At 43.3% G+C, this 22,680-nt stretch overlaps 2 protein-coding genes across 3 annotated transcripts in view; both read left to right on the top strand.

Annotated features, from left to right (window-relative positions):
* The first annotated feature begins 440 nt into the window (after window positions 1-440).
* Window positions 441-19,073, top strand: si:ch211-282j22.3 (ER degradation-enhancing alpha-mannosidase-like protein 3). Of its 2 annotated transcripts, none has more exons than XM_062555080.1 (20): window positions 441-1,627; window positions 3,675-3,720; window positions 4,315-4,415; window positions 5,481-5,520; window positions 6,097-6,209; window positions 7,601-7,754; window positions 8,341-8,475; window positions 8,709-8,814; window positions 8,936-9,033; window positions 9,170-9,295; window positions 10,204-10,287; window positions 10,455-10,538; window positions 10,703-10,827; window positions 11,294-11,459; window positions 13,761-13,909; window positions 15,098-15,218; window positions 15,416-15,586; window positions 15,865-16,030; window positions 16,151-16,342; window positions 16,552-19,073. In XM_062555080.1, exons 1-20 carry the CDS (start codon window positions 1,482-1,484, stop codon window positions 16,797-16,799), a joined length of 2,571 nt encoding a protein of 856 aa, XP_062411064.1. In that variant the 5' UTR covers window positions 441-1,481; the 3' UTR covers window positions 16,800-19,073. The 2 variants fall into 2 exon arrangements, with proteins under 2 accessions (XP_062411064.1, XP_062411063.1); XM_062555079.1 differs by having other exon boundaries at window positions 13,755-13,909.
* Window positions 19,074-21,588: 2,515 nt separating this feature from the next.
* The window catches only part of npdc1a (neural proliferation, differentiation and control, 1a), a 26,083-nt gene continuing 24,991 nt past the window's right edge, over window positions 21,589-22,680 (top strand). The window contains exon 1 of the mRNA XM_062554459.1: window positions 21,589-21,961. Coding sequence (XP_062410443.1) covers window positions 21,862-21,961 — 100 coding nt within the window. The 5' untranslated portion in view covers window positions 21,589-21,861. The remainder of the gene's footprint in view (window positions 21,962-22,680) is intronic.

Below are 22,680 nucleotides of genomic sequence, written 5' to 3'. Positions count from 1 at the left end.
TTTCACTCACTCCAACAAATAGTTCACCCGTAGTGCATTTTCTGGGAGTTCTTAATTACGGAGACAGAACAAATGCTGACATACACACAATAACATGTATCTTTGTGTAAAAAGGAAAGGGAATGTCCTTTTATGGCTGGTTCTGCTTAACGTTAACCACACACGTTTCGGGTCCTACAGTAGGTCCTAGCCTGCTGCCCAAAGATGCTGTGAACCTTACATGTAACATTTCAGCAAAAAAATGGAGGACATTCAATTATCTATGAATATTATCGCTACTTGCCAAGGGTGCAGTATCCTAAATATTTCGTAATTTAGTAATTTCGTAAAGGACTAAATCAGTGTTTTTGTTAGTGTTGAATTTCGACTGGACTCCGCCCAATGTGATTACGAAAAAGTCGCAGCGACCAATGAAATTCTGGTTTGTCGGTAGTATTTCCAGCTGGACTTACTGGAATGTCTGTTGTATGAAATGAAGTAACATTAACGTATATATATACACTTGCAGTTCGTGGGATAACCTCTGACTTTCTTACTCGATAGATATCCTTACAAAAACTCTAACGGTATTGGAGGCAACATGTTGAGCGTTCTTCCAGTTTGTGGGAAAGTAATTTCAGTAATCCGGGGTCGAAGTTAAGAATGGAGCTTCACAGGAGTTGGATGCGTTCAAGTGCCTTTTACAGGAACATCTCTCCCTCGAAAACAACATAGTCGAAACGTGAGGTTCAGCATAATACAGGCATGAAACCAAAGCTGTGAAACAGTAGGTCAACCCGATGCATCGCTCATTGCAGCCGAGTTATAACGTAACGTTAGCTGGCTACGAACACACATTCATTGGCTAGCCGTAAGTAACCAATTTGGAAATGTTTCCGATACAGAGGCTAATTTGACAGCTAGTTGGACAGCCAGACGACTCGCTGGCACTGGCATAAGTGGACAATTAGACTACCTCCATCGATTTTTGTCGTTCATTGACAGCAATGTGTTTTGAACCGTTGTCATAAGGACACTTAATGTTTGAGGGTCTGCTTCCAGGTGAAATGTATGTAATTGTGTTTGCTAAGCGTGCTAACTGTGCAGTTCGCATAACTAGCATACGTTAGGTAGCTACTTGTCCAGTACTGTTAGCAGTGGTTTGGTTAGCTTTAAAATCCGCATAGTTTCACCGGAAGCAATGTCTCGTTGAATGGTTCTACGATAAAGGCTGATGGGGTTAGGCTTTCGCGAGAAAACGTCAAAGTGAATGTTTTAGAAAGCGACAAAGTTGGTTGAATCCTTCACACCATCTAGCTTAACATTAGCTGGCTAACTATCGCCGCTAGTGGAATACCGTTTGGGCTAACTATCCAGGAATCATCTTGACCGGTATGGGTCCCCGATGAAGAGACATTGGGAATTAAAAGTACACACTATTTTTCTTCAGAGAGCCTCTCCCATCACGTCTTGTTAGCTATCAGCACTGTCCAGTCATTCAGATGGAGAACAGATTGGTCAGAGACCCACACTCGTGCCCTAGTTTTGGAATGCTTCTGCCAGTACTGCTCATCGTCATGAATCTGTCACACGGAGTGACTGGCCTAGACGACCAGGCCATGTCTCCTGAAGAGAAGAGCAAAGTAAGGTAAAGAATACACCTCTACAAAAACCTGTTCACCTCTGTCTTCTTCTGACATTAACTCAATTTGCGCAATTTGAATGATGTTACTCAATTGTTTGGCACTACTCGGTGGAGGGCTGCATATTTGCTGTGTGGGGCAACCTAACAAACATGACCAGTGGGACACGCAGGGCTGGCATCTCTTAAGTTTCTTCTGACAAAGTCAAGTCTTACCAGGAGTCTTAAACTAGTGTGGTGAAATGACACCTGTCAGCCCAACGGCAGTTTTGGCGGCACAGAACGTTGCAGATGCCTCCTTGTGCAACTGCAATGATGTTGCAAGTTGCTTAGCCACACATTGCCTGAGCGTGTTGTTTATTAATCTGATGACAAGCCACACATTCGCTGTTTGCCCAGTGCTGACTTCTGGACCTATTCCAAGAGGCCAGTATTGTTGGTGGTGACTCTGGATGAAAGCATGAGTCTGTGAAGTGATTGCATTAAGGTGAATCAGAGACATTAGCAGGTTTTTAATTTGTCGGACTTTCATGCTTCCAGGAATTGTGTGATCATCACAGAACTAGTTCTGTCTCATTGCTGTTGGTAATCAGTCATCACTGTCAGTTCCCATCAGCTATATTGAGCAGAGATTAGTCCAATAATCATCAGCGCTGATAATGGATGATTTTCACTGTGCAGGATTTCAGAACCACCTGCTTACTATTACTGTACCCCTTTGTGTGTGCGTCCCAACAATTGGGACTGGACTGCGCATCAATGACTCACGTCTTGGACGCGTACAAATTTGCACCACTTGCTTGAGGTGTATAGGCCTTTCATTTATCAGCCATCACACTGTGAGCAGGTGTTCATGCTGTTCTCAAGACATGCTCACCTTACGGCCATCTGCCCTTTGGACACACCCTCGTGTGTCACTGGCAGTCGAACAGTCACATTGCTCAGACTGTTGGTGTGGAGCAGAAAGTAGAGAGCCATGTGTTTTCTGTCCTCTACCCCTGTTGAAGATGATGGGCTCTCTCTCTCTCTCTCTCTCTCTCTCTCTCTCTCTCTCTCTCTCTCTCTCTCTATCTATCTCTCTTGCGCACACACACACACACACACACACACACACACACACACACACACACACACACACACACACACACACACACACTCACACTCACACAAATAAACAAGCACCTGCAATCTCTCTGGCACTTTGCTGAGAAAAGCAAGATGACACATTGCCACCTGCTAAGACCACAAAAAGCTCTAAATCCTTTCTGTCTCGTCTCATCAGGGAAGAGAAGGATATTATTTACCCATCCAGCAACTCTTCACACACCCTGGAGAGGAACAGACGCTCCAGGCCTTAGCACAGCTAGGCATTGCCAATCTGTAGCCAGCCCACACACATACACACACGCCACCTGAGATTATTCCCAGGAGGTCACTGACAGGTGTTTCTACAGCAGCAGCACTTGTAAAGCATAGAGACCAGCTCTATGACTCAGTGGCTGTTGACTGATCTGTGTGTTCCGAATAGGCAGAGTCATTGGAGCAATTCACAGGAAGCTTAATACTGGCTGTCTTGAGTCCGTTTGGGGTAATTTCATGCCATTTCACTCAAATCCAGCATATCTTCATTAGCATGCTACAACAACTAAATGTCCAGGGTTTTACAGGTGTATACTGTACTTCCATTGCGCTTCCATTGCGCTTTTATAGTATATTCAAATATAAAATAAATAATAAATAAATAATTCATAATCAAAGATTTAGTCTTTCACCATTGTCTCTCTATTTCAGGCTTAACAATTAGAGGTGAAACAACCTAGTATTTTATTTAAAAAAAAAACATTTAGGCCTTTATGGCCAGTTGTCATGAATCAAAATCCTGCTCTTCACACCGAGTGTTCGCCCGAAACGTTACTCGATTAAAAACAGTTAAAACGTGGAGCTCAGCGTTGTTTGTCTCAAGCTTTAATCTTTTGAAATCCGGCACCTGTTAGCATCTGGATGTACACAACACGCCTGCTCTTTAACATCCTGCTCTTCCCTTGTGTTTCAGGGACCAGATTCTGGAGATGTTTGACCATGCGTATGGCAGCTACATGGTAAGGGACACATGCAAGCCATGAGCGCATTAAGCAGTCCTGTTCATTACAGTTAAATAATGAACATTCCTTAGTCCATCTTAACTGTGCGTGCATGTTCATGCAATCTGTAAATCACTGAATGATTATGCTTCACCTCTGTAATCTGATCTTCCAAGACTGTTGTAAGGCCTTCAACACTGCCTTCAATTAAATTGGTCTCTTCAAGCTCTTCCTCTTTGGCTCCTAACTCTAGACTACCTCATACATGATGGGTATTCAGAACAGTAGCCCTAGTTTATTTCCTAAACATGCAGTAGGTGGGGCAGTTTACATGCCACACTTCAGTTAAGAATTTGGACCATTATTACCCGAGGTCGAGAATGAATTACTGTGAAGATTGAATTACTGTTATGTACCGCAGTATATCTTCAGTCCCACTGGTAAAAATATCTATCTAAATAAACCTTACCAAAAGATGCCGTATTCTTTTACCTTTCATACATCACCTTCCTTCAAGGCATGTATCGACCTCATAAACAGTGAATCATATGTCAAAATCCTCTGTGTGTAGCTACAATAGTGATGTTAAAAGGCTCTTTCGTCCCCATGCAGAAGTACGCCTACCCTGCTGACGAGCTGATGCCACTGAGCTGCAGAGGGAGGGTCAGGGGGCTGGAGCCCAATCGGGGAGACATCGACGACGCCTTGGGAAAGTGAGTGCAAAAGAAGATAGATAGATAGTTAGATAGATACTTTATTGATTCCCAAGGGGAAATTCAAGGAGCGTCCATTCTGTGTGTTTTTTTATGTCTTTGTTGCGTTCTTCTGTAGCGGTGGGAATCACAAGGGGGGCTCGACTATCTTGGAAGTGTGGCTGCAATAATGCGTGTGCTCCCCAACACGTCAAGGACTTTGATGGTCTAGTTTTGGAATGACAAGGCCTCAAGCTGAAAACGTTTATCATAAGCTGAATATATTAACTCATTTCCTTTAACACAACATGAAATTTATCATTACATTACATATCCTTATTAAGTACATAAGTGGGTGCCATTATATTCCCTCTGTAATGATTTATCTTCCACTGCACTGCACTGCACTAAACAGAGAGAGGCCTGAGTAGAGTGCTGCTGTGGCTAGCCTGTATGAAGGGGAGAGAGAGCTGAGTGCAGGAGCGTGTTGATCCGGCCTCTCTGCTGGGCTGTGCACGGCTCCCCTGTCCCCTATAGACAGGCGAGGTGACAGAACAGATCATCCTCTCATCAGATCATGTTTCTGTCCTCCCTCACATGGATGAGAGAGGAGCCCCCCGAGCCTTGCCCCACTTCTCTCCCCCCCCCCTCCCTCTCTCTGTCTTTCTCTGTTTTTTTCTGCCACCCCCCCCACCCCCCTTTATTTTTTCTTTTTAAGGATGGATTTATCCCCTTCAGATACATAATGGTTATCATCCATTTGCATTAAGCACTTACGAAATGGGTCATCTTTTTTCTCCCTCAGAAGTCCAGTCTGCTGTGTGTAGGTGTTTGTTTGTGTGTGTGTGTGCATGTGAGCAAGAAAGCTTTCATAGAAACTTCAGTGAGGATTAATATCTCATTAAGAATTCAACGCCTGTGGCGTATGTGACATTAATATAATTGAATGTGATGTCGAATTAATCAGGGGATGTGAATTTTTGGTGTCCACCCGTCTTTGCTTCTCTGGGGTCTAGATCGCAGGAGAGTTTATGTTCGTTCATTGTTCTGAACAGTTCTGCTCAATCTGGTGTGGTTGTGTTTTAGGTTCTCGCTCACGTTGATCGACACCTTGGACACCCTTGTGGTGAGTATTTTGTTGACACTTTGTCTTCTGGACTGGTCACTCGAACTCTATATTTTGCCAAAATGAGGATTTCAGTTAACTGAACTGGCTCATCAGGACTGATTAGAACTAAGATAAATGAGGAAGGATGTCAATAGCTTGGTGTGGGAACATTTCAAAGCTATCACTATCAGGCCTCCTTTGGAGAAAGTTATTGATCACAAAATCATGTAAGTTGATAGCAAAAGATGACAGCAAGGTATTTAAAAGCAAGAAAGTAATTTAATGAAGTTTTAAGGCACAAACTGGAAAGTCATTGTGGAAAATAGTTACTTGGATCAGGTAACCACCGATTCAGTGTTCACGGGCTACTTCTCATAAATCAATACAATTCTAAGAACTTCCTCTTTTTGTAGAGAATGTCAAATTATATGAAACTGGGTCACTGTTCCACTGTTGAATCCTCCATCTCATCAGCCAGAGAGAGAATGCTGAAACAACTCTTTAGTCATCGTTTGTTTGGGATGTTGGGTGATAATGGGATATTGAGTGATAATGGGATATTGAGTTCAGAGTGTTCATCTTTCCTGCAAACAGGTTCTAAACAAGCTGGACGAGTTTGAGGACGCTGTAAAGAAGACGCTGAGAGACGTCCGACTGGATAACGACATTGTTGTTTCCGTCTTTGAGACCAACATCCGTGTCCTTGGGTAACTTTCTCCTGTCCTCCATTGCTCAACCTGAAGTAATTCTTTAGACAAAATTAGGACTCCTCCAACACTCCGATTTGGCCAGTAATTTAGAAAAACGACCCCATTGTATGTCTCCTCAAATAATTCTTGAAATGAGCTGCTTGATAACTGTCGCAGTGATCAGCTTCCACCGTGAGGTAATGCGGCCATCTGCTCACCTTCCGGCCCTGAACTTCTCAGCTAAGCCAAGTCATTAATTGCTGTTAACTTGAAGTTGCCCTTTTCAATGAGCAGCTTATTCCCACTCAATTCACATGCACTCCCCTCAGAATGATCCCAGTGTCCTCTCATTAGCCAGGGCATTTAAAGGGGAACTTGGCATTATTAACTATTCCAACTTAAATAGACCCTATGCAACTTTTTCATAGTCATAAAATCGCTTAGAAATCGTTGTTTTGCTTGACTGACCAGTTTTATCGAAAACAGTAATATTTCCTCCCGCCCCCAGTGTCCCTAACCGCCATTGCAACCTTGCAGTTTGTTCAGGAGGCGATCGCTCTTTGTTTACATCTGGAAGGCTGAGACGCGTAAGGAACAAGAAGAACCACGCTTGCAATTTATATATTTATATATAGCCTATATAATTATAAATATACACGCTAAAGCTGTCGGGGAAGCTCTGCAAAGAAATATGCAAGCATAAAACGAGCGAAACCAAAACCGGAGATGAAATCGCCAATCCTGCATAGTCTCTCTTTAATAAATCAGTTCAGAAATTATTTGGATGATTGATCTGTTCCGGTGAAAATGGTGACTTTTCCCGCTCCCCCTATCGTCCCCAGGCTAGCGTCCCAGTAAGAGAAGTGAGAAACAAGAAACCCATTTTAAATTGTATTTCTTACCTTGTAACATACAAGCTGTTCTGTTGAACTTATGCTAACCGTTTCACTAGTTTGTAAACAAATCCATGTGCTTTATCATGACTTTTTTCCACAGTTAATAAGAAATAGCATTTGTACTTTCTCCAGCAGAGGGGGAAATCTAGCTAATTCTACCAAGGGGGCGCTTTAATAGAAAAGCATAACAGTGAGACTTGGGTGATACTTGGGGCTTGGCCATGGGATGCTCAACAGAGGTGTTATGGCGAATAAATCAGCGATAAAGTCTGTCAGTGCAAATTTAAACAAACGACATCAGGAGTAATAGGCAGGGGAAATGTGCTCTTTTCTTTATTGGAGAAAAATAAATCTGTAGTGCTCAATTATTGTATGCATAGCATGTCTCTGTTCTAAAGAATTGTTGTTCAGATTTTGATTTTCTGAAGCCGAAACTTTGATGTGCTTTTCAAGATCTACTTGGATGATGTGAAAATGTATTGTGGCGTGATGAGAGCTGTGTTGTTCCTGCAGTGGCCTGTTGGGGGCGCATGTGATGGCTGACCTGCTGAGGCAGCGAGGGGACCGGATGCAGTGGTACAGGGACGAGCTGCTGTTCATGGCCAAAGACCTCGGCCAGCGGCTGCTGCCTGCCTTTAACACCACCAGCGGCCTGCCTTACCCACGGGTAACACACACACACACACACACACACACACACACACACACACACACACACACACACACACACACGTGAGCTAGCATCAGCTGTCTTAACACTCTCTCGTATGCACATGCATGCAGAGACAGTGTAATACCTTTGCACTTCTGACGCATCACTATTAGCTCATAACTTCACTGTCTGTCACGCCCCCCCCCCCTTCCCTCCCCTCCTCAACTCGGTTTGCATTGTTTCTACGGTCAGAGCATTTGGGATTAGTGCAGCATAACAAACGCTGTAGGCTTAATGCACACATGGGAGACCCCTGCCAGAAAAGTCTCATGTTGTCTAAACTCCACATAATCACAGGCTTGGGGATGCACTCTCCTCCCACTTCACACACTGTGTAAGAAAAACCAGCTGCCACTAATTACTATTCAGAGTGCATCCAGAGTGCATTTGGCCCTCTGCCAATAGTCAGACTCTCTCAGGTAATGGACTTGAAGACTCAAATGAGTTTACAGTTTGTTAAATATGCATGTACTATGAATTAATGTTGGTGAATATAGTAATTTTATGAAATTACTTCATTTATCCTACCCCCTCTCCGCAGGTAAACCTGAAGTACGGGGTCCTGAACCCACTCTCCCGTACAGGCACGGAGACGGACACCTGTACTGCATGTGCGGGGACCATGATCTTGGAGTTTGCAGCTCTCAGCAGGCTGTCTGGAGACTCTGTATTTGAGGTACACCTCCTGTTCTGTGTTGTGACGAATGTATGTGGGGGCAAATATAGTAGTGTTTTATACTGTCTATATGTGATGGTGGGTGTGAGAGAGTGAGAGAGAATAGAGCTATTGTATTTCTTGTGTGTTAGTGGAATGCGGTTTGATGATAATCTCTGTGTGTGTGTGTGTGTGTGTGTGTGTGTGTGTGTGTGTGTGTGTGTGTTGACGCCATTGTGTCCTATTCTGTACAGGAGCATGCCAGAAAGGCCTTAGATGTGCTCTGGGAGAAGAGACAGAGAGGAAGTGACCTCGTCGGAACGGTCATCAACATCCATAACGGAGACTGGGTCCGCAGGGGTTAGTCAGCCTAACACTCAAATGCTGCTTTCCTCACACACATAATTTGTGAAATGGGAAATAAATATTTTATGGTCTCTTCCATCTTTTCTCACTCGGCTTCTCCCTCCTTACTCCCCAGATAGTGGAGTTGGTGCTGGCATTGACTCCTACTATGAGTATCTCATGAAGGCCTACATTTTGCTGGGAGACAATGTGTATCTGGAGCGCTTTAATACTGTAAGTCTGTCAGTGCAGCAACAGAATGCCCATATTAGATATTGATTCAATGTTTTATTCATATTACTATCACTGTAGTATTGTACAGCAGAACTCCACACTCAGTTGTGTGTTTGTGTGTGTGTGATACCCACAGCACTACAGTGCCATTATGAAGTACATCAGCCAACCGCCTCTGCTGCTGAATGTGCACATGCACAACCCCACCGTCAACGTGCGCAGCTGGATGGACTCTCTGCTCGCCTTCTTCCCTGGACTGCAGGTACACACGCATGCATACACACACACATGCACATACTCTCTCATACTCACTCATTCATTCACAAAGCTGTGTACCTGCAATTGTAAACAGACGCGCACACACACACACGCACACACTACGTTTACACCGTCAGCTCGATGTGACCCAGCATCCGATTTGTTTGTTCATATGTGGCACAATTCTGACAAAAGCCTATTTTGCGAACTTCTCAAGATACTTTGGTAACGAAAGTAAACAACAAGCCACTGAAAGACCCTAATCCAAGCTTATGCTGTGCACTTGCAGTGCCGTCTGTTTGTTTGTTTTCATTTTGATGACCAAAATTCCTTAGGTGTGCATGCAGATTGTGTTTCAGGTGTTTCAATGAGTAAAAATGAGTGAATCATTAGTTAACAGATATCTGATATGGGCCACTCTCAAACGTAGATGTAAACAGGCAGTCCAAAAAATCGGATGTATTAGCAGAAAATCAGAACTGTGTATCAAAGCCTGCTGGTGTAAACGCAGCCTCAGAGGCTCGATACCTCTCCCATGTTTACTGTAGGCTCTCAGCCAGCTCTGGCTGCATGTTGTCAACAGTAGCACCTGGTTGCTTGGTAATTGCCCCTGGAGGAGTGGGCAGTGTTGTTTTGTCTGCTCCACACTCTTACTTCATTAAGTTACCCAGTTGGAGTCTCAGCAGCAGCAGCATATGCCACAACAACATGAGACTTAGAGGGCCTTAATGTTTACAACTCCAGAAGATAGTAGAACAGCAGAACAACAATTACAATTTTAAAATTACATCAGCAGTTAGTAGTTGTCTGTGCATGAATTTGTGTGTCTGTGTACGTTCATCTTTTGGTGTGTGTGTATATACTGTACGTATGTTTATCTTTTGGTGTGTGTATGTATGTGTGTGTGTGTAGGTGCTAAGAGGTGATCTGAAGCCAGCTATTGAGACTCATGAGATGCTTTATCAGGTCACCAAGCAGCACAAGTTTCTTCCAGAGGTAAAGAACACACCGACTCAGATGGATACAGAGAAATGTGAACCTCCATTGCAGTAACTCATTACAGGAACGACTGGTTACTGATATGCATGACTCAGAGTACATTCTCTTTCGTTCTTTCTTTCTTTCTCTCTTTCTTTCTTTCTTTCTTTCTTTCTTTCTTTCAGGCTTTCACTACAGAGTTCCGGGTTCACTGGGGGCAGCATCCATTGCGGCCGGAGTTTGCAGAAAGCACTTACTTCCTTTACAAGGTAATGAATGACGTCAACACGGATTCTAGGCTGTCGAGCACCACTTTTTTTTTCCATCAACTAGATAACGTCCAATCATAAATGAATAATATCGCTTGTAGATGAGCTTGTGTGTTTTTAGGCCTCAATCAGCACAATGATTCCCTATGAAACCCTTTCCACAGGCAACAGGGGACCCCTACTATCTGAAAGTGGGCCAGTCCATTGTGGAGAAGCTGAACACACACGCCCGCGTCCCCTGTGGCTTCGCCGCCGTGCAGGATGTGAGGACGGGCACACACGAGGACAGGTAGAGGACGCGCCACAGCGGGGGAGAAAATTGGGTCTCGGAGAAAAAAAACGGTGTCGTTTACCGTAATTTCCCGACTATTAGCCACGGCTTATAGTACATTGATTTTGCTCAATTTCTTTTGCTATGAGGTTGATACACGGGAACAGTTAATATGGTATTATTACGGTTTTGTTTCTTTTAACTTGCTTAATACACAGCCCTGCGGCTTATACACAATGCAGCTAATCCACAGAAAATTACTGTAGTAGCATTATCAATGGAAATTTTGTTATCTCAATGAAGTTTTTACACCAGAATGTGTTTTGATGCTTATGTTTCATTGTTATTTGTGTGGTTTATACTCATTGTTTCTGCTTTGATGCTTAGAAGTATTTCTCCCTTTTTTTTTGCCCCGCTCCTTTTCCTCTGTGTTGTTTTAGAAACATCTTGAACTCACAAATGATTCACCTTGTTTTTGTCCCAGGATGGATTCGTTCTTCCTGGCGGAGATGTTCAAGTACCTTTACCTGCTGTTCTCGGAAAAGAGCCAGCTGCCTCTGGACATAGATAACTACATCTTCACCACGGAGGCCCACTTGCTTCCTGTTGCCTTGTCCACCACCCAGCCTCCCTGCCAGGGGAACCACACGGTGAGGCTCCGGTCCTTACCAGCACACAGAGAGCTCAGTACATACAGAGCTTGTACATAGAGAATCAAGCTCATTATGTTAACATCACTGACAAAAAGCACTGGAGGTATCAGATGCCTAATGTTTTTTGTAAGAGTGCCATCTGTTGTTGGCTCATTGTTGTTGCTTGCCTTCTGCAGTTGGTTGAAAAGGTTTTTTTCAACGTAAATTTCCATTGAAAATTATTTTTAAGGTTAGGACTAGTGTTGCTTTCGTCAACGAAAATTATGACTAAATATGGTCGTCAACGAACTTTTTTCACGTGACTATAACGAGACGAGACGCAACGTAAATGCTGGCCATGTGACGATGACTAGAATTAAATTTATAAGGCAATATCGTTGACGAATAAAAACGAGACTAAAGGTTTACAAAATAAAAACCATGCTAACATCTCTCCATTTTCGAAGACCAGAAGGACATGAATGTTATAACATTATTTTGTGTCGTTTAGTCGTGTTATTATTTTGCAGTATTTCTGTTTCCTGCGTCTCACTTCAGGGGCGCATCAGGTTGCATGGTCTGATTATCATACCAGAGGACCAGCGTTTCTCGCGTGGGCCTGTTGGTATCCGGTGCTTCTGTCACTCATCTGATCATATTTGATCATCTAGCAAAGGAGCGGTAGATGTATAGCCTATCGTTATCGCTAATATAAGCTAAGAAATATATGCTACGTTCAGTCCGTTAGATTGGCAACTCTCTCAGTTCAACTTTGCACTAGGCTATTTATCTCACCTCCGCATAGGCCTAGATCTAATTGATTAGTGTGTAGCCTAAGCTTGTCCAGCTGATGCTGGCGCTGTCATATAGCCTACAATAATAACATTATTCCACCGATCAGCAACGAAGTTCTAATCATAGACACATTTTTAATGGAACCTTGGCTTAGTAGGCTATCTAATGTTGTGTGGGAATTGCAAGAAAACTATTGAAAACAATTCCTTACCAACCACACAAGTGCGCGTGTGTCGTTTATTTAAACGGTAGAAAAACTGAATCAAAGACGGTGCTGTTCATCAACAAAATCAGCATGGAGTTAAAACGTAATTAAAGTCCCACGCATTTAAAGGGGCAGCGACCACTCAAGGCATAGACCTGTAGCCTACCAAAACTGAGTGATGAACGTGAAATGCGTTTTATAGGCTACAAAACACTGCATTAAGATGACAATTGTGTGTAACCACGCTTAGGCTACCTAGTTAATGGTGAAATAGCATCCACATTTACAGCATTCAATAACCTAAGGACAACTTGATCTTAAGTTAAATTGTTCTCAGAAAAGGAACAGCAGGTCTACAGAATATTCCAAATAGTCCTTTCATGGTGACAGGGGGAGACCAAACTCTGTGTAACATACCTGATTCCACTGTCAATGTTCAGTGCCTATGTAACCTGTAATATTTGTAATTTTTTAATCCATGAAAATTTACCAAAATGTATCATTTCCTATTAAAGGGGTAGTTCAGAATTTTGGACATAGGACCTCGTTTCCAGGTTAGCCAGTGTGATATTTATCAGTGGAGACCGTTATCTGCACATTTCATACAGTCCTATAGTTTCAGAGTTCGCTGGTGCTATAGTGCCTGCCACTAAAAACAGTCTTACCCAGTCTATGGAGGAACAACCCCTTAAAATAGAATTGCATTAATAAAAAGATGCTAAAATCCAAGACTAAAAGTCATTCGTTTTCGTCAACTAAAACTAGACGAAAATAAGACTAAAATGCTCATACTTTTAGTCGACTAAAACTTGACTAGACTAAAAGAGTATGAACGTGACTAAAACTGATAAAAACTAAAATGACAGCTTGACACAAAGACTAGACTAAAACTAAAACCAAAACAGGCCGCCAAAAACAACACTAGTTAGGACCAAACTTTTTTGAGATTATTTTGAACTTTTAGGTGACTAGTTATTAATGACTGTGTATATAGTAAGCTTTGGGACACAAGCACCATCTTGGATTATGGCTGCTCATACAAAGGTCCAAAAAGAAGAAAAAGGTCCGCACACTTGCTCTCGGTTTTTTAACTCTATTAGAATTTAAGTTACGTTTCGAGTTCTTCGGCTCGAAACATAACTTAAATTCTAATAAAGTTGAGAAGCAAAGAGCAAGTGTGCAGACCTTTTTTTCCCCTTATTTTTGGATCGTTGACTTTTTGGCTCCTGCACCTTAACTTGGTTGTGCGCACTTTCTCAAACTAAAACGCTCACACAAAGGTCCCATCAATCATTTGACTTGGTGCTTGGCAGGAGCAGCTGAGCCAGCACGGGGAGGACCTGTTCACCTACTCATGCCCCAGCACCCAGACGCTCTTCCCCAACAACCCCTCCTTCGCCAAGAGCATCCGCGACGGCTACAAGTACCTGACAGGGGTGGGCAGGGCCTATCATCCCTCGCCAGTCAGGTGGGGCAGGTGTTTAGCTGAGCTGATGGTGGTGTCTTTTCCTCCCTCTCTGATCTCTGTATGTAGTCTCTTGGCAGGGATTGTGTGCACCCTTGTGCTGGAGGTTTTCAGGAATGGTGGGCTATCCAGGTCATTGCTCTCCAGTGTTAAGTGATTGGTAAGAACTTGGACACCTGCACAGTTGAGTGAGTTCATGCCATTGAGGTAGCAGATGCAGAACTGTGAATACACAACAGCCTTCCAGGAAAAGACATTGTGTTCTTTGCTAAAGACTTTCCTTGCCAAAGACTCTCCTTGCCAAGGATACACATGTTTGTACACGTGAACTAAAAGAATGATATGAAAAGAGGTGCTCAGAATAGACTGCTCATGTACGTTGGGGGCTGTTTATTTGCTTGGGCTCATATTAGCAATAATTAGATCCACTGAATGCTAACCAGAGGTCATTTGTGCTTCCATGGTAACTGGAGTCGTCGAACGCAGATGTGAATGGCGCAGAGTCACCTTGTAGTTATAGATAGCAACATGCTCATAGAGTTATAGATAGACGCATTTACATGACTGCTATCAGCTAGCTACCTTAGTGAGTGGCTGAGTGCCATGCATGCCTTTTGTGTACCTGTTAAACAGATGCTGCCATGTTACTGATATGTTTGTCTTTCATATAGTCGTGTGTATTATCAGTCAGCCATGTGCGGCAGCGCTCTAGTCCCTGTGCACTAGAGTACGTACGGCGTACATGCTGCAGGGTGAACGTAAATGAAACTGTGTTTCCCGTGTGCTTTTCCATATGAACAGTTTGTCCTGTTTACACGTAATGATCCCCGTTTTGTGCCACGCTTCTTCACGTTGGTTTATCAGTGAGATACCTCAGTAGTTTTCTGTGGCCATGTGCTGGTTGATTGGTTTAGAATGATATTTACCCAAAATGCAATGCAAGCGGTGGGTGTGATCGTTCTAATATGAATGATTAATTCAGTCTCTGAGCTCTATCTATGACTCCTATCCGTCATTGGTGCACCTCATATGAAGGCTACATTAGTGAACTAAAATGATTAAATATTCAGTTAAGGGGGAGGGGGAAAAATCATCTCAGTGTATTTTGGATGTCTTTCTTTATCTTTGGGAAAGGCGATGTGATTTGTGATGTCTGTTGTGTTCTCTGCCTGCTCGTGCTGGCTCTCACAGGGGCATTGAGCTGCCTCTGCATGACACGGGCCTGGAGCCAGTGGAGTTCCTAAAGAGCATGGGCATCACCCTCACCCCACTCAATGAGGCGGCCGTTGGCACAGCGGGCAAAGGGGCACATGTAAGACTGGCACCTGCGAACATTTAGAAAAAAATGTGTAGTTGTCATGACCCTCAATGGAACCTTAATGGTGTTCAAAATTATGTAAATTATGATTTTTTAGAATGTTTCCATATTTATATTATCCAAATATCCATATTCTTAATCGTCAATTGAATGTAAATACTCTCCCTCTCTGCGTGTGTGTGTGTGATCAGGAGAAAGGTGTGTACAGGGTGAAGTTGGTGGCTGAGGTCAGTCAGACCCCTGAGGAGGAGGAGGTGGTACCCCTGATTGTCCAGATCATCTCTCCCCCATTTCTGGGTAGAACGGTCCTGACTGCTGGCCCGGCCAAATTTGGCCTGGACCTTACCAAGCAGGAGCACGGGGTGAGCAAAAGAGAGAAAGCACTGATACTGACTATTTTGGGTAACAACACTTGTTAAAAGTGCTGTTCTATTCTCTACTCCTTGTTGCCATTTATTACTTTATATTGGGTTTGCACTTATTGTTGGGTGTGCTTAGTAGTAGTAGCAAACATAATTTAAAAAATAAACCCTGACTTTTTATGCTTACAACTGCACAGGTGTTTTCAATCCTAGGTGTCTTTTACCTCTTCTTTCTCTTCTCTTCCTCTGATTCTCTCTCCCTCCCCTGTTCTCTGCAGTTAAAGGGCACCATAGTGAGGAGCGAGCCCTACTCAGCCTGTGGCACCATTGAGAACGCTGAGGCCCTTAGGGGCCACATTGCCTTGGCCCTTAGAGGAGACTGCATGTTTGCCGCCAAAGCCAGGCGATTACAGGAGGCCGGGGTTACAGGTGTCATCTTCATAGGTATGGTCCCCACACCCCACGGAGATGTACTTTTCAATGTGTGTCATGTGTGTGTATACAGTACATTATATTATCTGTCAAAATTGAAATAAACTACATTACCCACAACACCTTGCCCAGACCACAGAGACGGAAGCAGTAGTGAGGAGACGCCGCTGTTCCAGATGGTGGGGGACGGGGTGTCTACTGACGACATCACAATTCCCCTGGTGTTTCTGTTCAGCCGTGAAGGGGCGGAGCTGATCTCTGCCCTGCACCAGCATGGCAACGTCGACGTGCTGCTCCTGCCCAAAGAGCGCCAGCTGGGCAAAGGTACCGACCCAGACGCTGACATTCACACTTACACTCAGAATATATCACTCTCTGCTGCCCAAATACTGCCAACGTGGCATCAGTTCTTATGGAGATACATTGCTGCACACAAAAACGCACACCTACATGTCATATTACACAGCAATGTACAATACATGCTGTCTCGAAGCCCGACCCTTCACGAAGATGCCTATGCTTTTGTGTTCCAGAAAAAACGGAGAAGCTCAACATCAAATTCCGCCTAGCGACAGAGGGCGAGATGGAGGAGGGCGAGCGGGACGGCACCACGTTTCACCTCCTCCTGGACCCCGGGAGCGAGGGAACGGACGCCAAAGTCCCGCAGACACACGCGGAGGAGAGCAGCGGCGCCTCCCCTGGCCACTGCAGTGCCTCGCAACACGCCCGCCAGCCCGCGTGCGGACAGGAGCCCGACCACAAACCCGACGCCGACCCCTGACCTGCAGTCAGCCTGGACACGGAATCCACCCCAACTCTCGCGACACGACAGGCTGCCGAGGACCGGGCACTGGTCCAGGATCAGTGCTCGTGCAGCACTCCGGCTCGCCCTCTTTTGAAGGGCTTTGCTATAAACTGCTGGCCTCTCACCCTGTGGGAGAGTCTTTTGAACGACTTTGAAAGGAAAACTCAGACCTCAAACACTAGTGTAAGGGATGGGTCCTGTATAGTTAGTAGTAGTGGAACTGTATAATTTGTGTGTTCTAGCATAACATATGGAATAGGACGATCGGCACAGACGTAAAGAAATAGTCTTAGGCTACGGACCGATCATGTTCTAGATCACGTTCTGCGCCCACAGGTGCAGGGAAGGTGAAACTGATCCTTGATGGCAGGAGACAATCCTTGTTTCCTTAGAGGGGTTAGCGTGCGACCTTAACCATGTTCTCTAGTCTCATCTGTAGAGTAAGAGTACCCCTCATCTCTGGTAGCCTTGGCCACTTCAAAGTAGTGAAGGATGCTGGTGGTGTAAATCATGGAAACCACAGCTGCTCCGCAACAGCAGGCCAACCAAACACAGACGTATTATTCTACTATGTCAGGGTGTTGCGTGGCTCAAACTGTTCTAACTTGGATATCTGGGATCCAGTGAATACTCGGCGGGGGGGGGGAGCCAATGACCAAACTTGTGATGTTTTTTGTTGTTGTTGTTATGTTTGTTTTCTTTTATTTTGTTTACTTTTTACACCAATGTATGCCGTAAGCAAACACATTTTGGAAATGGAGGTTTGAGGCCAGTAACAGTACAGTCAGGTGAAACACTTTTGTATTAAGTCAAAGTACTGAAGCATCAGGGACAACAAAGACTTGAACGTGTGTGTGTGTGTGTGTGTGTGTGTGTGTTTGTCTCTCTGTCTCTCTGTCTCTGTGTGTGTGTGTGTGTGTCTGTTTGTTTGTCTGTGTGTGTGTGTGTCTGTCTGTCTGTCTCTGTGTGTGTGTGTGCGCGCGCAAACTAGAGTGGGAGAGGTAGAAAGTTCAAAGTCCTCTTGCATGTTATCCATGGATGTGTGAATGTGTTGACTCTGTACTACACAATGTTTCTTTTGTTTTTGTTTTGTTTTCTGTGTGCCAATATGTGATGTACATGCCACATGCAAGGGATGGCCCTGACTGATAGCCTAAGATCGCAGCCAGGCAACAGTTGGCAGCCATTTTGGATCTAAAATGGCAGAAGACGGCAGACTGTTGTCACAACTTTTGCCTCATTTCTGCCTACTGTAACAGTTTTTCCCCAGCACTTTGTTCAGACCCCATAAGCTCCTTACCTGCCTAACAGGTCAAAGTGAGTGTGAATCTGGTGTGTGTGTGTGTGTGTGTGTGTGTGTGTGTGTGACAGAGAGAAATGAGAAATTAGTTTGATGTTGCTTAGGTCCTAAGAGGACTTCCAGGAATCTAGAATCAGGTGACTGATGCAAAATGTTGTTTTCCTTCATGCATTTCTTGCTTGACTATTGTTGTTAACACAACGCACATCTTAATGTGTGCATGTGTGTGAGTATTTGAGCATTCTTGTGGATACTGTAAAACAACATCATGGAGAAACACACAGCAGCCATTACATTCTTCAAGCACACAGAGAGTAGGGTCTGTCATGATCCTCTAGTACATTTTCATTCATTCCTTTTAGGTTTTATGCCCAACAACCACAAGTACACTACCTGTCTGTCTGATCATATGTACCAGGTTAGGTACGGTTTGTCACGTTACAGGTTTGTAATGATGCACAGTAGCTTTGGGTTCTGGGTCGCTTATTGTGAAGAGAGGTTTGATACCTCATGGCAGAGTCTGTTTGGGGCGAGTGTAGTGTCCTTCTGGTTGGGCCCCGGCTCCCAGCCTACCTCGACATTAAGTAAGGGCTCAACTGTACTGTAACCCACAGGGGGGGATATCAGTGGCTTACATAAATCAAATACTTTAAGAGGTTTTAAAATGGCTTGATTGATCCCCCTTGTGTTACTGTTCACTCAGTGGGATATTATTAAATGGAGCAAGGAAAGATTTTTAATGTGCGTTTTTAACGGGGTGTTTATAGATCTGCATATATATTTGAGATTATACTATTTTTGCCATGTGAGAGTTGTGCAGCGTGTGACGGGTGAAAGCGAAGTGCCAAAGTTATTTCAGTCTCTCTACTGTACGAGCATGAGCTTCTGTCTCCTCTGTTGACTCTCAATTGAACTGATCTAGTCCGATAATAAATGGATTTGTGAAATCATTCTGAATACCTCCATTTTTCTATTTGAATGAACAAATAAAATGCATACATTTCACCTTAAATTTAATCATTTCAATTTCTAATTGTTCAGACTGTGATGTCATAATGTTCATTCCATTTCTGTGGATCCTGTAGCCAAAGATCCGCTTTAAGCCTCTCTGCTGTAGCTCAGAGATCACAGAGTGTTTTTTCCCTGTCCAACCCAAACATGGATTTTTGGAAGAAAGCAACCAAATTTTCTGCACAGCTTCAAATAAAAGGGGATCTGAACAGGCGACCCAACAGGTGACGTAGACAGATTTCATGGAACAGCATGTGGGGGAAAACTAGAACTAAAGCAAGTCTAGTTTATTTATTTTAGTTGCGACTTTTTTTTATGCAGAGCACAGTCTCATGACCATTTTCTGCGAGGTCTTCAACTACATTCACGGGTCAAAGATTCAGGTAAGGTCAAGAACACAACCGTTCTCTCACTTATTTACTTAGTTGTCAGATGAATATTATAATTTTTTTTATGGCCAATGATACCACAATGTGTGATACATTTCAGAGATCACAATGTCTGTCATCATTGCCAAACCTAAGTGTGTGTGTGTGTGTTTTGACAATGTTTTGTCTGAGGAAGGATGTTTTCTCAAAGTGGTTATTTTTTCCCCCTAAATGCATAGTTCAACAGTTGATCCATCTCATTTGTGGGGTTAGTGAGAGAAAAACACTAATGTGCTATATACATTGTAGCTCAAACTAATATAAATATATATAAAGGTCTTGGTGGATATGAGATCTTCGAGAATTATTCACCGTTTCGTTTTTGATGCATAGAGTTTTCTATGATAAAGTATGTCTTACAGGACAGTGTGGGGATAGAGCACAAACTGCCGTCCATTTTATTGACCTGGTGACACGGAGAGATCCGGGCCAGGAGGTACGATGCTTTCCCGTTTAGGACATACAATGATGCAACTATTTTCTCAAATGTCTTTTAATAGTAATACACCAGTGAGACAGTTCAAATATATTATGGCATTTAAACTTTATTGCAAGGGATTTTTTTAATGTCTTTCTTTATGTCTTGAGCTTAGTGATCACCTGTATGCACTTGTTGTTGCAGTATGTGCTTCCAAAGTTGTCCACTAGAGAGCTCCCTATGTCTCTTGCACGAGGAAAATCCGCAGTCGGAATCCCTAACAAAGGGCCTATTAGAGGTAAGACAGCACTTGAGGACAGACATTAAACATGTCTTTCATTTTATTTGTTTTTATTAGTTGAGGTCATGGAACAGTAGCCCACAACATGATATAAAATGGTAAAAGTGCGAAATGAATGTCATTTTTTGATGTATTAAGGCTTAATGATTAGGCTAGACATTACAAGAAGTAAGGTGAAAGTGAGATACAAACTTTGCAGTTCATGCATAAAGTCTCCCAATAGAAAATAGATGTATCAAAAGATCAGCCATATAGTACTTGTGAGTAAGCAATTCTTGGAAAATTCTTTATTACCTCAGTCACAGTGGGTGAATCAGGACTGGCCAAATATGGAATATTCATATTGTGCATTAAGGTTTTAGAAACATTGGAAAGTTATTTGCTTTCCCTCTTCTCATCTCATCTCATCTCAAAACCACATTTAGTTCTTGCACCAGGTTCTTCCATGTTTCCTCCCCTTCGCCAGAGACCCATCCAGAGATCCCCAACCAGACTGAGACATCTTACCCCTGAGGTATTGACTCCTGCATTTCTCACTTTCCATCCAAATCCTCCATGAGAACATTCTAACATACACTTCATGTATCCAGTACCTGAAATCATTCATGGCGATAATAATGGAGAGAATGGGTGAATTTTACCAGATATTAAGGACACATTAATTAATATAATGAATTCTATTTTATCAAGAAAGCATGAAGCTATGATTCCAGTACACTTAACTCTGATGATGTTGTACAACCCACTTTTCCCAATGCGTTTCTACTGTTTCCAAATCTTTGGGGGGTAGAGTCAATCACCCATCCTTTTTTGTGTTGGATAAGAGTTGCTGAGTGGGCAAAATCCGTGACTGACCTTTTGCGTTTGACAGATTCGGTGTGCAGTAGCAAACAGCAACAATCCCTGTGGAGATGCTCTAAAAGATGGTGACTCCTTTCGGGGAGATCAAAAGTGTAGAGTCTCCTTCCTCACTGAAGACAAACCCAGCCTCTAGCAGCATTTTAAGAAGGGTGCATGTTTACAAATGGCACCACTGAGATCCCAGTTTAACACAATAAAAAAAAAAATACATTATTTCTGTAAAATAAACAACCTTACTTGAAGATGTGTTCCTAATGTAGCCTATTTATTATTTTATTGAAGTAAAAAATAACACCATTTATTTTCTTTTTACTGTTTTTTAATGTAATTTCCAGACATTACTGAACACTCACCTGCTTGCGCGTTCATCCTACACTCACCTCTGCCTACGCCATTACGCATGCGGCCACGCGTCGTAGTTTTCCCTTTGCTCTATGCCACTCCGAGGTAATCGCCTGCCTAGCCTGTCTGTCATCTGAGCTCCCCGCCTCCATCGGTTATCCCACAGTCGTACACCGCTATCTTTAGTAAGGCTTAACCACGAAGTTGCGCAGGCTGAGACGAACTGCCCACGAACTCTACCTGGAGACACTCGAAAGCTCTTCTTTGTATTTTTGTTTCTCCTTTTCTCGAAAGCGCAGTTTATATATTTTTAAATATGGGGGAATGACACGTACATTTTCAGCCAGCTCCGTTTGATGTGACAAGCGTGTTCCAGGATGTTGCTTCGGAGACGCATTGACCGACCTCCCAGGGCTAGGCTATGTCCCGGGCTACTGTTGTGTATTATGTTCGCTACCGTAGCTGCCAGCGTTCCAGGTAAGGATTGTTTTTGCCATAAATGTTTGTTTTTTTTCTGTATCAGAATTTGGAGTCGCGGCACTGTTGTAGCTGAATCCCCGTGGATAAGTAACTTATGTTTGTTTTGTGGGCGCTGTTAAACTATTAACTTAAGTCTTCTCAGTAGCCTACGTTTGAGGCATTTTCTGGCATGCTCTGAGCACTTTGTCAGTTTTCGACATGTTGGCTTGGTACCTACCTTAATGACTCAACTAAGGGTTTCGTGTAAATGTCTGAAAGGGTCGACTGACAGAGGTGTTTTGCAGTTAATGTGTTAAAGATGGTTCAGTCACAACTACAAGGCAAACAAGAGGAATGTGCCGTGTGTAAGCGGGGGATGAACAAATATGTTGGACTGGAATTGGTTGGACTGTAAAATGTTTATGAATCAGATCACCAAAGCAATTGCATACATCGACCTGCTAATTGTTGTATTACTTTAAATACCACAGGTGTAGAGGTAACCTCTCAATCGTAGGCCTATCCTAGTGTCGGTAAGTTTTAAATAGGGAGACCCGTTTGACACCTGTCACTCTCGCAGAGTAGACTGGGCGCAACATGCTGTCATTTTCACCATTTTAAACAATATGTGAAAGTACTCCACCTTCATTGGCCTATGTAATATTTACATATTAAAAGTGATTTGCGTACCTGACCCTCATAGTTTAATCGTTTGCCAGATGGTGGTATAATTATAA

Source organism: Sardina pilchardus, chromosome 14, assembly GCF_963854185.1.
Source record: "Sardina pilchardus chromosome 14, fSarPil1.1, whole genome shotgun sequence".
Lineage (NCBI taxonomy): Eukaryota > Metazoa > Chordata > Actinopteri > Clupeiformes > Clupeidae > Sardina > Sardina pilchardus.
Note: the sequence above shows the minus strand (reverse complement) of the source record. Positions and strands in the feature narration are given on the sequence as shown.

What these genes read in the sequence shown, in the direction of transcription:
- si:ch211-282j22.3 (XM_062555079.1), top strand. Translation starts at nt 1,482, where the DNA reads ATGGAGAACAGATTGGTCAGAGACCCACACTCGTGCCCTAGTTTTGGA. An exon ending in GAAGAGAAGAGCAAAGTAAG is followed by an intron (nt 1,628 to 3,674) that starts GTAAAGAATACA and finishes CTTGTGTTTCAG; the next exon opens with GGACCAGATTCTGGAGATGT. An exon ending in CCTTCTTCCCTGGACTGCAG is followed by an intron (nt 9,296 to 10,203) that starts GTACACACGCAT and finishes GTGTGTGTGTAG; the next exon opens with GTGCTAAGAGGTGATCTGAA.